The sequence below is a fragment of the Orbicella franksi genome, chromosome 2 (genome assembly GCF_964199315.1).
Source record: "Orbicella franksi chromosome 2, jaOrbFran1.1, whole genome shotgun sequence".
Classification (NCBI taxonomy): domain Eukaryota; kingdom Metazoa; phylum Cnidaria; class Anthozoa; order Scleractinia; family Merulinidae; genus Orbicella; species Orbicella franksi.
In genome coordinates, this window is record NC_138146.1 from 9436832 (window position 1) to 9450347 (window position 13516).

The 13516-nt window shown below is 38.9% G+C and overlaps 1 protein-coding gene across 1 annotated transcript; it reads right to left on the bottom strand.

Moving 5' to 3' along the window:
• Window positions 1-8: 8 nt before the first annotated feature.
• Window positions 9-10430, bottom strand: LOC145470446 (uncharacterized). The gene is made up of 5 exons (XM_081454259.1): window positions 10388-10430; window positions 9467-9565; window positions 8628-8818; window positions 1245-1343; window positions 9-746 (listed from the first exon to the last, which is right to left on the bottom strand). The coding sequence occupies exons 1-5, from the start codon at window positions 10428-10430 to the stop codon at window positions 642-644; spliced, it is 537 nt and encodes a 178-aa protein (XP_081310385.1). The 3' UTR covers window positions 9-641.
• Between the last annotated feature and the right edge of the window lie 3086 nt (window positions 10431-13516).

Sequence of the window (13516 nt, forward strand, 5' to 3'; positions counted from 1 at the left end):
TTGGAGTAGGGGGTAGCAATGGGATCAAAAGGTTCCCTTGTCACACGAAGATGTGAATGCAAGCTGACGCGTTTCGCCCATAGGAAAATTCTCTTTGAATTATTTCGCGTTTACAAATCCTCACAGATAACTGGCAAAAGGTTCTTCTCTGTTATTGCAATCACCAGCGGTTTGACATACGAACGAGTCGTAAGGTCAATTCTACTGTGTTGATCCTTTCGCCTAGTTGTTGTTTCTTTTTAAACAAAAGAATATTTGATGGGAGATTCAACTGCAATAACCGCATTTGTCCAAATTCAAGAGAATAACCCCTCTTAAGAAAACCATAGTATGGGAAAATGCAGTTCTAAATTTTTGTCTACGAGGCTATGGTATCGCTTTGAGTTGTGCACGGTCTATGTCAGGAAAGGGGCAAAGTCGACGGGCGAGTCCGATATCCAGTTCGGTTCTCTGACGTTTGCCGGCTTTCAGGCAACTTCTAACTAGTAACTACGAGAAAGGCAAGCTAGAAGAGCAAAAAGTATCGAGACAAAATTTAATATAAGGGGATCAAAAGGAGTTCTGTGTAGTATTTCACAAGAGAGTAGGACTAATTTTTGTCATGTTAGAGTTTTATTTCTCTCAAAAGAGACGGAGGTATTTCAATCTATGAGAAAAACCAGAAAGACGGCATCCATGTTACTTCTTACTCCAGCTGCTAACACTCTGTGCATGATGTCATCATCTCCCAGGTAAAATAGCGCCACCTGAAACCACACAAGTGTACAAGCACGTACTGGATGTTAAAACTCGATTAAACACTCTCCTGATAGCGTCGTAAAGCTACGCGCTAAACTGGCTTCGGGACTTACACCACGCGGGCAAAGTCACTTCAAATTAAAGGCAGGAAAACTTTGTTGCGATACAAGAATTTTCACTAATGCTTGCGATACTGTAGCCTGCGTAACATGAAGATGCATACGTCCTTTTGCTGTTTTCTCCGAGAGTGAATCGTTTCATTTTAGAAATTCAGAAGTTAGACCCTGTAATTATACTTTGAAAATTACATAAAATGAAAAAAACAAGTCATTGTGATTACCGTGAGCCCCATTGCGAGCTTAGTGGGCTAACATGAGGCGTATTTCTGAATGACATGACGCAGTGGAACTCGCATATAGGAGTATCTCACCCTTCCCTCTCCCTTTCTAGGATAAGGGGGAGCTTAAGAATGGCAGATGAATTTGATTAACAAAGAGATAACGTACTCTTGCAGCGTCTGGTGACACAAATGCTTCTTTATAAGCCTTTGTTGCTTCATCGGCGTCATCGCGATTGATCAGTAAATCTGCAATGTATATCTCTGTCTGAAAAGAAGTATGGAGATCAGGAACTGTTCGTCAAAAGAAAGTACAAATTAATCCAATAGTTATGACCTCTCTGGCTGTGTGGTTATAAAGATTTGGGTGGAACTCTAAGAGGCTTGCTGGGCTACTTTGAATCTGCGAAGAACACTGACTTTATCTAGTTATTATTGGACTGTATTGAAGAAACATTGGTCAAGTTCCTTCATTTGGAGGTAATAAAAATAAGGTGGAGTAATAAATGAAACACGAGAGACCATGTTTACCAAGTTTCCAAACACTGAGAACAGAGTTGAAAATAACTTATTACCCCCAAAAGAGTTTTTTTTGACGAACTTCGAGTTGTTTGACTGTGGTGAAACACTGTCCCGCATGCTCGATATGTATGGGTTACTGACCAAGTGGGAGGTTAAGATGACTGGATATTGGCCAAGTTCTTTTTTTGCGTATTTATGGACCGAGAGGGAGTCGAGGTCCATAAACTCGCAAAAAAAAGAACGAGGCCAGTATCCAGCCATCTTGACCGAACAAGCTTGGTCAACTGAAGGGTTTATTATATGGCTTTCGGGGAAATTTTTCTTGCGGGACACGGCGGGTAGTCCCGAGCGGGCAAGATAGCTCCATCTTGCCCGCTCGGGTAGCCAATCACAGCGCCGGATTTGATTCATCTTGCCCGCTCACGGAGCTAGCCATATAATTATATAATACGTCGTCTTAAGAGTGACTTCCAGTAAATACTACGGATAGGTGTGGAAAATGCAAAAATCGAATTCCCTCAAAATTTTTCACAAGAAAGCCCTCTGGAAACTGTTTAGGAAAATACAACTTTTAGTTCGTTTGGATTTATATTTTTCAAGTAAAGCGATTTTTTAATTTCACCCTTGGAGAAGCCCACGAACAACTGAAAAATGTGCTTCGTATTTGCGACTCGTGTAAGAAAACTAAAACAATTATCAAATCTATTTCGATATTACACAATTCAATGACCCTTCCTTTACAAAGTACAGTTATTAGAATTGGAAAAGATTCAAACCTGAATTTTTAGAAAAATTTCGAATTTACCCTCCTAAACAGCATTATCAGAAAGCTCGATTTTGGCAAATTTCAACAGCAAAACTCGCTACCTGGTACATGGATTCCGCTGTAAAGATGGTATTCTATAGAAAGAGTAAGGCTTCCTCTATCGTTCTGTGAAATAAAATTTTGGGGCAACTCAAACTACGAATTTAGACGACCGAAAATATTTACAGTACTCGCTTGAAGTTTATGACCTTTGAACTTACAGTTGTCTTCATGAATACAAGAGATAACCTAAACAACAGTTGGAATTTTAGCCTGAATGCGACCCTTTCTCCCATTTAAATGATTTATAGTTATTTTTTATCTTCTGTGGGCAATTCTATCGAAAGTAATATTTTTTTTACGCGGAAAAGGAGTTCTAACTTGTTTATGAGTACGTGCGTATTTGTTTACTGAAGCGGAAATTTGTGGATATTAAATTTATTCCATCTAAGTTCTATTTTGTTTGCTGCAAGGCGTTTCGTGTTCCCTTTAAAACAAAATGGTATTGCCAAGTAGAAGGTTTTGTTCTCAGATTTTAAAACGACATATAGTTTTTGACTTACCGTCCACATGCATGGCTTGATTTGCTCAGCAGCGTTACACCGGGTGTGATAGCGCTAAGATGGCGTGACGATAATTGACAAATCGCTCTTTGCAAATCGAATTCATCAAAATGTATTTATTATATCTTTTGATATCATAATGCTTCGAGACTACTTGATAAAGACTCTTGTGAAATAAGTCTACAAAAGTCATTACGGTGAAATGAAGAACCTGGATCTACTATTTTTATGCCGCGGTCGTGTGATCCTCGAGTGTGGCATCAGATGACAATAACAACTAAAAAATGGCCACCTGCAGTTATTCTCAAATCGTCTGTGGCATGTGCGTGACGTGCGGTCCTAGAGTTTCGAATCCCGCACGTATTCAATTTGTTAAAATTGGATAATGTGGCAAAGATATTCGAGGTGTGTTCAGAAACGGCGGAGGTCTGTGTATCTGTACTTGTTTCTAACGGATATCCCTTCTCGATTGTACAGAAGATCACAAAGGCACGAACAACCCCAAGAAGAGAGCGCGACGCGGAATTTAAATCCACCGCCGTTTTACCTTATGTCCAAGGAGTTTCGGAGTCTCTCCGCCGCTACCTAGAACAACAAGACATTCGCACCGTCTTCAAGTCCGACACGACACTTCGGTCACACTTAGTGCGACCCAAGGACACTGTCAATCCGGCTAAACAAGATGGTGTTGTCTACAGGATTCCCTGTGAGTGTGGCAAAGTCTACATCGGGGAAACAAGGAGATCTATGCAGGAGAGGATCAAAGAACCCGACTGGGATATACGACTCGTCCGTACCCAGACCTCCGCCGTTTCTGAACACACCTACGAGACCGGCCACTATCCTATCTGGAATGAGGTCAAGTTTATTGATCGAGATCCTCACTGGTACACACGTAGGGTCATGGGAGGCGCGGTGGCCTCATGGCTAGTGCGCTCGTCTCCGGATCGAGCGGTCCGGGTTCGAGCCCTGGCCGGGGACATTGTGTTGTGTTCTTGGGCAAGACACTTTACTCTCACAGTGCCTCTCTCCAGCCAGGTGTATAAATGGGTACCGGCGAACTTAATGCTGGGGGTAACCCTGTGATGGACTATCAATGGAGTATTTCTACTCCCCCCATCCAGGGGGGAGTAGAAATACTCCTAGTCGCTTCATGCTACAGAAACCGGGATAAGCTCCGGCCTGATGGGCCACTTGGCTCGCATGCAGACTTTACCTTTACCCTTACACACGTAGGGTCAAGGAAGCTATTCACATAAGACTTCACCCTTCACATCAATAGGGATAGTGGAATTGAAATTCCTGAAGCATAGATGCCCACGATCGAAAAACACAACAAGAGGATAGGAGAACAGTACAACAGCGGACCACTGAGGGAACAGCTACTCGTCGAAACAATGGAACAATAGGAGGATCGAAATGCACCAATCACAGCCGACCTTTGTGATATAAATGATACCGTGCAATCAGTCGACCTTATCGCCTGAAGACGTCGCGATCTACATCTCAAGTGACTACATCGTGAGACAAATGATAATACACTTTATTATGAGAGCCTACAGGCAACAAAATTTGCGTCTGAGGGTGGAGTCTTCTCGACTGAACCAGATTTATCCCACGATCCCCTTTCTGGTTCTTCTCATGTTGTATCCATTGCTCTGGACAGGAACAGTTCTTTTTGTTGCTACGCCACCTTATCCCCCATAGGTCCTGATGACGAGGGCATACTGTTGTGTTCAAAATACCTTCATCCACGTCAAAACAACCTTGGAAACAAAATGTGTGATATGCGTTTACTGGAAGTTTAGTTTAAAGGTAAGGGTTTCGAAAAACCATGCGACAGCTACATAACCCCGGGGATGTAAGCCCTTGGATAACATTGAGAAAGGCATCACAGATAATGTCACGCAGTATTATAGGACTCCGCTTTCTTACGCAATTTAAATGATACGTGAGAATGTTTCGGCGACAGAAGAAAGCAGAGGAGCCATCCGCGTTTTTGTTAGGTGAATGGGATTCAATGCTGGTAGGTGCCTTTATACCTTATTTAACAAGCAAGAGGACAACAATCCGATAAGTCATCAGATTCGCAGATTTTCATAATAACAGGCGGGGTCTACAAATTATTATTATTTTTTCAGTCATCTCTGTAATTCCCTTATATGTTACTACCTTAAAGTTTCTCTTGACTTTTCTCTTGTAGTGAGGCAAGCCGACAAGTATTCCCCATCCCTGCCCCACCTTTAATTTCCACGTGGTTAGTAATTGGGATCATTTTCGTGGGAGAAACTTGTAAATAGCCGGGCCGCAATATAACTCAAGAGACTATAGTCTCAAGAGACTATTACGCTTTTGCACGGTCAGCTACATTGAAAAGTGTACATTGATTTCGCGTATCATGAAATCACGCCTGATTGGGCCTCATAGTGATTGTCTGTTACCGCAGCACTCAGTATTTTCTCGATAATCTTCCGCAATATTTTCGATCTAAAGAGAAAACTGAATTACGAATACACTGACCTGCTCTAGCCAACAGTAGCCTTGCTTCGTCCAGAGAAGAATCGCTCACATCAGTAGCCTTCAAATCACCTTGAATGTCTTTGTCACATTTTCGAATTAAAACACATTGAACATGTACGGGATTCGTAACTCTAGGACCGCACGTGCCCCCAACGATTTGAGAATAACTGCAGGTGGCCATTTCTTAGTTGTTATTGTCGTGTGATACCACACTCGAGGATCACACGACCGTGGCATAGAAATAGTAGATCCAGGTTTTTTATTTCACAGCAATGAGAGTTTCAAAATTTGCAGACTTATTTCACAAGAGTCTTTATCAAGTAGTCTCAAAGAAAGATATTATATATACATATTTTTTGATGAATTCGATTCGCGAAAAGCAATTTGTCAATTATCGTCACGCCATCTCACCGCTATCACACCCGGTGTAACGCTGCTGAGTAAATCAAGCCATGCATGTGGACGGTAAGTCAAAAACTATATGTTAATTTAAAATCTGAGAACAAAACCTTCTACTTGGCAATACCATTTTGTTTTAATGGGAACACGAAACGCCTTGCAGCAAACAAAATAGAACTTAGATGGAATAAATTTAATATCCACAAATTTCCGCTTCAGTAAACAAATACGCACGTACTCATAAACAAGTTAGAACTCCTTTTCCGCGTAAAAAAAATATTACTTTCGATAAAATTGCCCACAGAAGATAAAAAATAACTATAAATCATTTAAATGGGAGAAAGGGTCGCATTCAGGCTAAAATTCCAACTGTTGTTTAGGTTATCTCTTGTATTCATGAAGACAACTGTAAGTTCAAAGGTCATAAACTTCAAGCGAGTACCGTAAATATTTTCGGTCGTCTAAATTCGTAGTTTGAGTTGCCCCAAAATTTTATTTCACAGAACGATAGAGGAAGCCTTACTCTTTCTATAGAATACCATCTTTACAGCGGAATCCATGTACCAGGTAGCGAGTTTTGCTGTTGAAATTTGCCAAAATCGAGCTTTCTGATAATGCAGTTTGGGAGGGTAAATTCGAAATTTTTTAAAAAATTCAGGTTTGAATCTTTTCCAATTCTAATAACTGTACTTTGTAAAGGAAGGGTCATTAAATTGTGTAATATCGAAATAGATTTGATAATTGTTTTAGTTTTCTTACACGAGTCGCAAAAACGAAGCACATTTTTCAGTTGTTCGAGGGCTTCTCCAAGGGTGAAAATTAAAAAATCGCTTTACTTGAAAAATATAAATCCAAACGAACTAAAAGTTGTATTTTCCTAAACAGTTTCCAGAGGGCTTTCTTGTGAAAAATTTTGAGGGAATTCGATTTTTGCATTTTGCACACCTATCCGTAGTATTTACAGGAAGTCACTCTTAAGGACGTTCGCGCTAATTGTTTTTGCACATTCCCACTGTGCACGCAAAGTCACACGCCACGTCATGCATGAGAGCGCGCGCCAAGTAACAAAATGGACAATGATAGGGCAGATGGCCATTGCTACAGCTTTGCATGGATTTTTTGACCCTTACTTTTCTTTCCAGAAACAGATTTTATTTACAATTATCTCCACATTGTCCAAAATGAACTAAAACGTCAATGTGGGTTTAAAAAAATTCAAGATTTCTGTCCACGGGACATCGAATCCTGCCATCTTGCGGCTGCAAGGCGCGTGACACTATGGTCGCTAAGTGCGAATTTGTTCTTTAAGGAACCTCACCAGTTGACTAAACTCACTTAATAGGTCCACTTAAACAATATTTGGCAGAGGAACATTTCATTTCAAAGATCTAATTGCAATATTTTTGGGCTTACAGACACCGTGGCCTTATTCTCTAACGCAGCCCGATTTTTTCAGATTTAGGGTGTTCTTTCGGGCATGTTTTCTCCAAAACGAAGTGGGTGACACCCCATTTTTTTTTTTTTTTTTTACATTTCTGACACAACTAACTCATCATCTTACATTGGTAAAAGTCTCAGTAAAAAAGTCAACGTTGGAAAATTTTCGCGCGAAAATCCTTAAGCGAAACTGACACTAAGAAAGAAAAACTGACACATAAGTTCGTCATTATTTCCCAAATATCAAATTGGTGAATACCTTTTGAGTTACAGTGTTTATCAGTTCAACTTAGTGTTTGCACAGGTAGTCATACGCGGTTTCGAGTTCAATTTGGAATTAATTTGCGCGCGCGATTTTTTTCAAAAAGCGGAAATTGCACGAGCCGCTTCGGCGAGTGTAATTTCAGCTTTTTGAAAAACTCACAAGTGCAAATTAATTCCAAATTGAACGAGAAAAATCGTATGATTACTTATTAATAATATAAACATGAAAAATTTCGCCTAGAGAAAGTGCGGGAAGATCTTTCTTGAAGCCATTTTTTTTCAAATTTGAGAAAACTTTTTCAAAGTTTCCGCACAAAATTTTCGTCATCATTTTACGTGCCATCATTGGCTTAGAAAATTTCCTATTGTCTTTCAGCCAATCATAATCCAGAATTACGATGTGTAATTTGCACTGGTGTTACATTTGAACTGCACTGCTCTCAGCCAATCAGAATCGAGTATATTTTTCATGTATATTTTTAATTTTATTATTGGCTTTTTTAAAACTTTACTGATTATAGTATGGCAAACATCCACGGCAGTGTTGGGCGCATGATACGGTTTGGGCCAAAACATTGGGCATAAGTTGTCTGCCAGACAATTAAAAATGGTGCTTACTTTGAAAAAGGAACAGTCTTCTGCTGAAAAATGTTTCGAAAGGCAAATCGGCAAAACATATTCGACTTATACTTAAGCGAAATAATTTATCACTGGTTGGGAGACAATCAGAACATTCCGTTTCATCATGGATCAGCTTGCCAATATGAAACATGGTTGTCTAGTTCCTAGACCTCTATATTTTGCCACAGTCAATCCGTTTCGATCACTTTTTCCATCTCTGTGACGTCACGAAACAGATTCGTGGTCAAGGCCTGGGAGAATATATACTATTGATTGGATATATTTTAGAAATATCAAGCACTTTAGTTTGTGAGCCTGACAACCTATTTTTTCTCTCCAGCTTATCCCTTATTTTTACTTTTTGCAGCATTACACCGGATGCGCTAACTGAACAGGCCACTAGTGGAATAATGGTTCTTACCATAAAATCATCAGGTTTAGTCATTTTCTCGCCCAGGGGTTGAAGATCTTGTTCAGTTTTAAATGGTCCATCACTATGGAAAGTCATTTTCCATTCGTTGAAGAAGCGCTCAATGTCCCGATACTTCTTGTCTTTTAGATATTCACGAAATATGTCCAAGGCTTGAGTTTCAATGCAATTAATTTTGTAGCCTTCCCTACATGCAGAAGTCACTGCGAAATACGTGATTTCCCTGCAAATTTTAACGTGAAAACCGATATTGCTCAAATCACCGAAATTTGGACTAGCAGAATCTATCACTATCGATTTCCGAGTCAGGGGCGCCATAAGGGCTTAAGTAAACTAGAGGTCTTATATTATTCCGTTGAAAATATATGCACGGTTTATTTCTTTCCATATTTCTTTCCATCCGCCTAGCATATTTCTAAGGCCATGCTGCATGCCTCGCCACGTGCGAGAGTCATTTTATTCATATCACCCACCAGGTTCCGCCATATGTACGTTAGCAGGTTAACCATACAAAGTCGGGAGCCATAGGGTTTCGTATAGCATTATACGGTGCTTGAAACCATCTTGAAACTATTCCGTGTTATGACTCCTGATAAAACTAAAGCTATTACTATGGAGTGATTCCAATTCTACCACGCATATAGTCTGGTTGTAATTATCCCTTCAAAATGAGCTATTACATGTATCTCTCGCCATTTTTGTTTCCATTTCTGCTTGCCTCGCCCTCCTTTCATCTTTAGTCGAACGAATTTTTTGTAATCAGTCTTGGGTCATTTGCAATGCAACCGCAATACAAACGAGAGTAACAAGAACAAAATATGGTGACTTACGTTCTTTAGAGGAGAGTGTTCTGTAATAGTTCCCCGTGTAGTATCCGTCATTGAAGTATTTCTTTAAGTTGGTGACGTAATCAGGTTCGCTGTGACTTTCTGAAAGACGTAAAGGATTCTCTAGTTATATTTACATCACTCGTAGTTTTGGACTTCCCAGGAGCCTGGTCTAAAATGGCCAATCCTGTGACGTGTAATTTCTCGCGTCGACCACCTAAGCGGCTCTATTCGCCCTTGATCTTCCTGGATATTAAGAAAAACTCCATCCAATAGATAATGATTAATGTTAGTCCAGTGGGAATGATTCGTTAAGACAACCCGATGCAATGTAATTTTATTTTTTCTCTACGGTTGTCTCGGCTTGATGATGTATCAATGTAATAAAGAACAGTACTGTAATGTTGATGACAATTACAGAAATATAATGTTTTACTAAAAGCTGCCTGGAGCATGTTCAAGGGAATAATAATAAAAAAAATTAGCAGAGTGTTTGTGAGACCAAAGACAGTGTTGTTATTTGTCCCAAGGGACAAGAATGTGCGCATGAATAAAAAACTAGTTCGCGCAAGTGGCCAAGCTCAGTGTATACAGAGTGAACTGTGCTCGTAAAGACCGTTCACGGTTAGAAACTAGGTTCAGCATGCCTGAAATTTTGTCATGCTTCACTCTTTGCAACTGCTTCTTGAGGGTCTAAATAGAAACCAGGTATCTTTGTCTTTGATTCCTTTACCCGTAGTTTACATTACAGGTATACTGAGATTCATTTCACATACTTCTGATCAGACAAAGAGAACCATCGTAAGAAAAACGACAGCAACGAACCTTGCGAAAACAACAGTTCCGAAAGGTTCTGCTTGAAATATTAATAATATAAAATCATGAACTGCTAAGCCGAAGGAATTCCTTGTAATTTAAGTTTACCTTGAATGAATATGACGAGCAGAATGAGTGGAAAGAGCTTCATTTTAGCCTTATTTTCGTTCTTGTCGCTTTGAAACCTTCACAGTTGGTGCGCACAAAATTGGTGAATAGGGCGAGATCCTTTCTAAGTTATCAATAATAGCTTTATAGCGTTGTGGATGTTTTTTTTTACACAGCTGAGCACCTGCATGTTTGTTGCTTTTGTTTAAGCGACGAAGAAACGACCTATTATTATAAAATAACCAGCTTTATATCGACAGTAGCGCTCCTGAATCAATCAAGTTAAATCACCCTTATTGTCAATGCCAATCATACGATCCACTCTTTCCATAGACCACTTTCGACATTTTAAAATTCAGCTTAATAGCGAGGCCTACAGGACACAAACAAATGAAATTAAATCACCATGTTTATTTCATTGTTTGTGTCTTCTAGGCCTCACTGTCAAGCTGAATTTTAATACATCGAAAGTAGCTTATTGCTTTAGAAATGCTTGTTTCTCATGTGCTGGATCTAGTTTCTCTCTTTGCCTTGCAGGCCGATGTCTGTGTTGTCGGATGTTCATTTCCGCATACTTCTATAAGCAACACGTGTTGTAAATATGCAAATTGTTCGCCTGTACTTGTATTGACCTTGCCAAATCAATATTTACCAACAAGGATTCAACAACACCAATGTTTGTGGACTTATGCATTATGCATAAAGCTCACTTAGTCTGGAGAAATCTTGCATTGGACTTTGTACACCGTATGACACGTGACAGGCCGTTGGGAGCATGTTTTGCTCTATATAGTAGACGTGGTACTAGTAATTTCGAGTGATCCAATAAGAATTTTGCACAGTATTGCATTTTACAGAAAGTTAATAAAATTAAGCCTAAAAGGTTTTCAGTCTATTTTTATCATATGCAGAAAGAAACTATTGAAATTTCATTAACAGCGAAGAGTTTCTTTCTGAATATATATTGGAATAACAATTACGCAGTTATTAAAATTTCATTAATGGCAAAAGTTTCTTTTCAAATATACTTGAGTCACACATTCGCATCTTAAGTGTAGGATTCGCAGTAAATAAAGCTTAAGAAACTGCGAATTATTCTTCATATTCTACCTCAATAAGGGAGACTTCGCCATTATGAAACCTTTTAATAACTACAAATTATTGTCCTAGTTATTATAACAGGAGACACTTCGCGGTGCTAAAAAATGTATTAATTGCTAGTTGTTCTGCTCATAAATTTCATTACACCAAGGGAAGAGACTTCCCAGTTAATGAAACTTCAATATTAAATTGCGAAATATTTCGTCTGTTCTATTAATCCAGGTGACTACTTTGTCGTTAATGAAACCTCATGACTGCGAAATATTCTTCTTATTTCGAGTGACGACTTCGTCTGCAGTTTTAACAATAGCGAAAGATCTCTTTTCATTTTATTATTCCAAGCCACTATTTCTCGGTTAATGAATTTGCAACAAACGCGAAAAATATTTAATTGCTACAACAAATTTCGCCCTTAATGAAATTTAAAATAACTGCGAAAGATCTCCCAGTATACTAATAAGAACCTACATTTCTCGAAGTCTGGCGAAGTAGGTTCTTGTATTTTGGGTTAGTTATTGGCAATTTAGGCAAAGTAGATTCTTCAGTAATTAGGTTCTTAATTTCTATGAAGGAGTTATTGCTGTTGATTACTAGAAAAATAAATAAACTTGGGTTTGGTCCTTAAATATACAGTATTTATTCAAAACTGTATGAGGTATTTTCTTTTAATGTAAATTTGCAATCTCAAGGTCACACTCCTTAGCTTGGTTAAAATGTTTATCATAATTTAATTGTAACTCACATATAAGGACCTGCTTGATATTGCTGGGCTAAAAACGTTCTTATTTTTTGGGGTATTAAAATGGCAAATCTCTGCCAACAGGTTCTAGTTTCTTACATTTACATGCGGGTTTTACTGCAACTGTTAAATATTCCCTTTATTGTATTATTCCCAGTGACGACTTCGCCGTTAATGAAATTTCAATAACTGCGAAAGATCTCTTTATACTAGTATTATTTCGGAGAAAATTTCGCCGTTAATGAAATGTCAATAGCTGTGAAATATTTCCGGTATTCTATATTCTATATTTCAATAAGTGCCGGTAAGCCAAATTTAGGCACATTTCACTTTGTATCAACACCTGATCAACATTTCCACGCGAGGAGTTGAGTTATCTCGCAAGTCAATAACAATAATCAGTTTTCATTTAGCCTTAGTCTTTGTGCAACTGTGTCTGACAGTCACTGATGATTCAAACTGAATCCTGATACAAACACTGATGTACACTCCTATCCTGGAAATATTATGCAAACCACTACAGCAACATATACATGTAACCTTACAACAGTCTATCGTAAGAAGCATACAAAATGTCACAGTGACATCTTAACATAAGAACCATGTAAACTGATTATTGTTATTCAACATGTCAATATTTCTTTACAGTCAGGGCAAAAAGCTATCAGCACCTTAGAACAATTCAAAACCATGGACAAGAAGTCTATTTGGGACTAACTGTGTAACTGGTTTCATAAATCCAGGAAACCATCTTCACACTATATGAACATGTGCCAGTTAATTTGACTCTGTAAATAAAGTGTTCTGCTCTCCGTAAAGTTTCCCGCATAGAATTTAAAATGACTGGTCTATGTTGATATCGGCAACCTTTCCTGTGATTTCCAACCAACTTGTTGCACTTTCACTCCCATATACTGACATTCAAAACAATGGCGCAAAAGTAAACATCACAAGTACGCACTGTGGACCTATATTTTTGATAGTGAGGGTAAATCAGCGTTTGTTCAGTGTCACTCTAATATTTAGGGCCGATTTACACGGTACGACTTTGTCGCATGCGACAAGCTTACGACAGGCCTACGACATAAATTGTTTCGTGTAAATCAAACCTACAACTTCCTAACGACTGTTGTGTACGTCAAAAAAACTGTCGTAGGATTTTAAAACATGTTTTAAAGCGCTGAGACAATCGTAGCCGAAATCGATAGAAAATGACGTATTTTGTGACAAATTTATACTGAGTAGGGGACGAATGTGAAGTTTTCTTGCGTCAAAATGGCGGACGAAGT

Bases quoted from the DNA above. Each gene is read 5' to 3' on its own strand.
- LOC145470446 (XM_081454259.1), bottom strand. From the start codon at position 10,430: ATGAAGCTCTTTCCACTCATTCTGCTCGTCATATTCATTCAAG. The intron at 8,819-9,466 runs GTAAGTCACCAT...CATGTAGGGAAG, and splicing joins AACACTCTCCTCTAAAGAAC to GCTACAAAATTAATTGCATT. The intron at 1,344-8,627 runs GTAAGAACCATT...ACTTCTTTTCAG, and splicing joins CTAAACCTGATGATTTTATG to ACAGAGATATACATTGCAGA.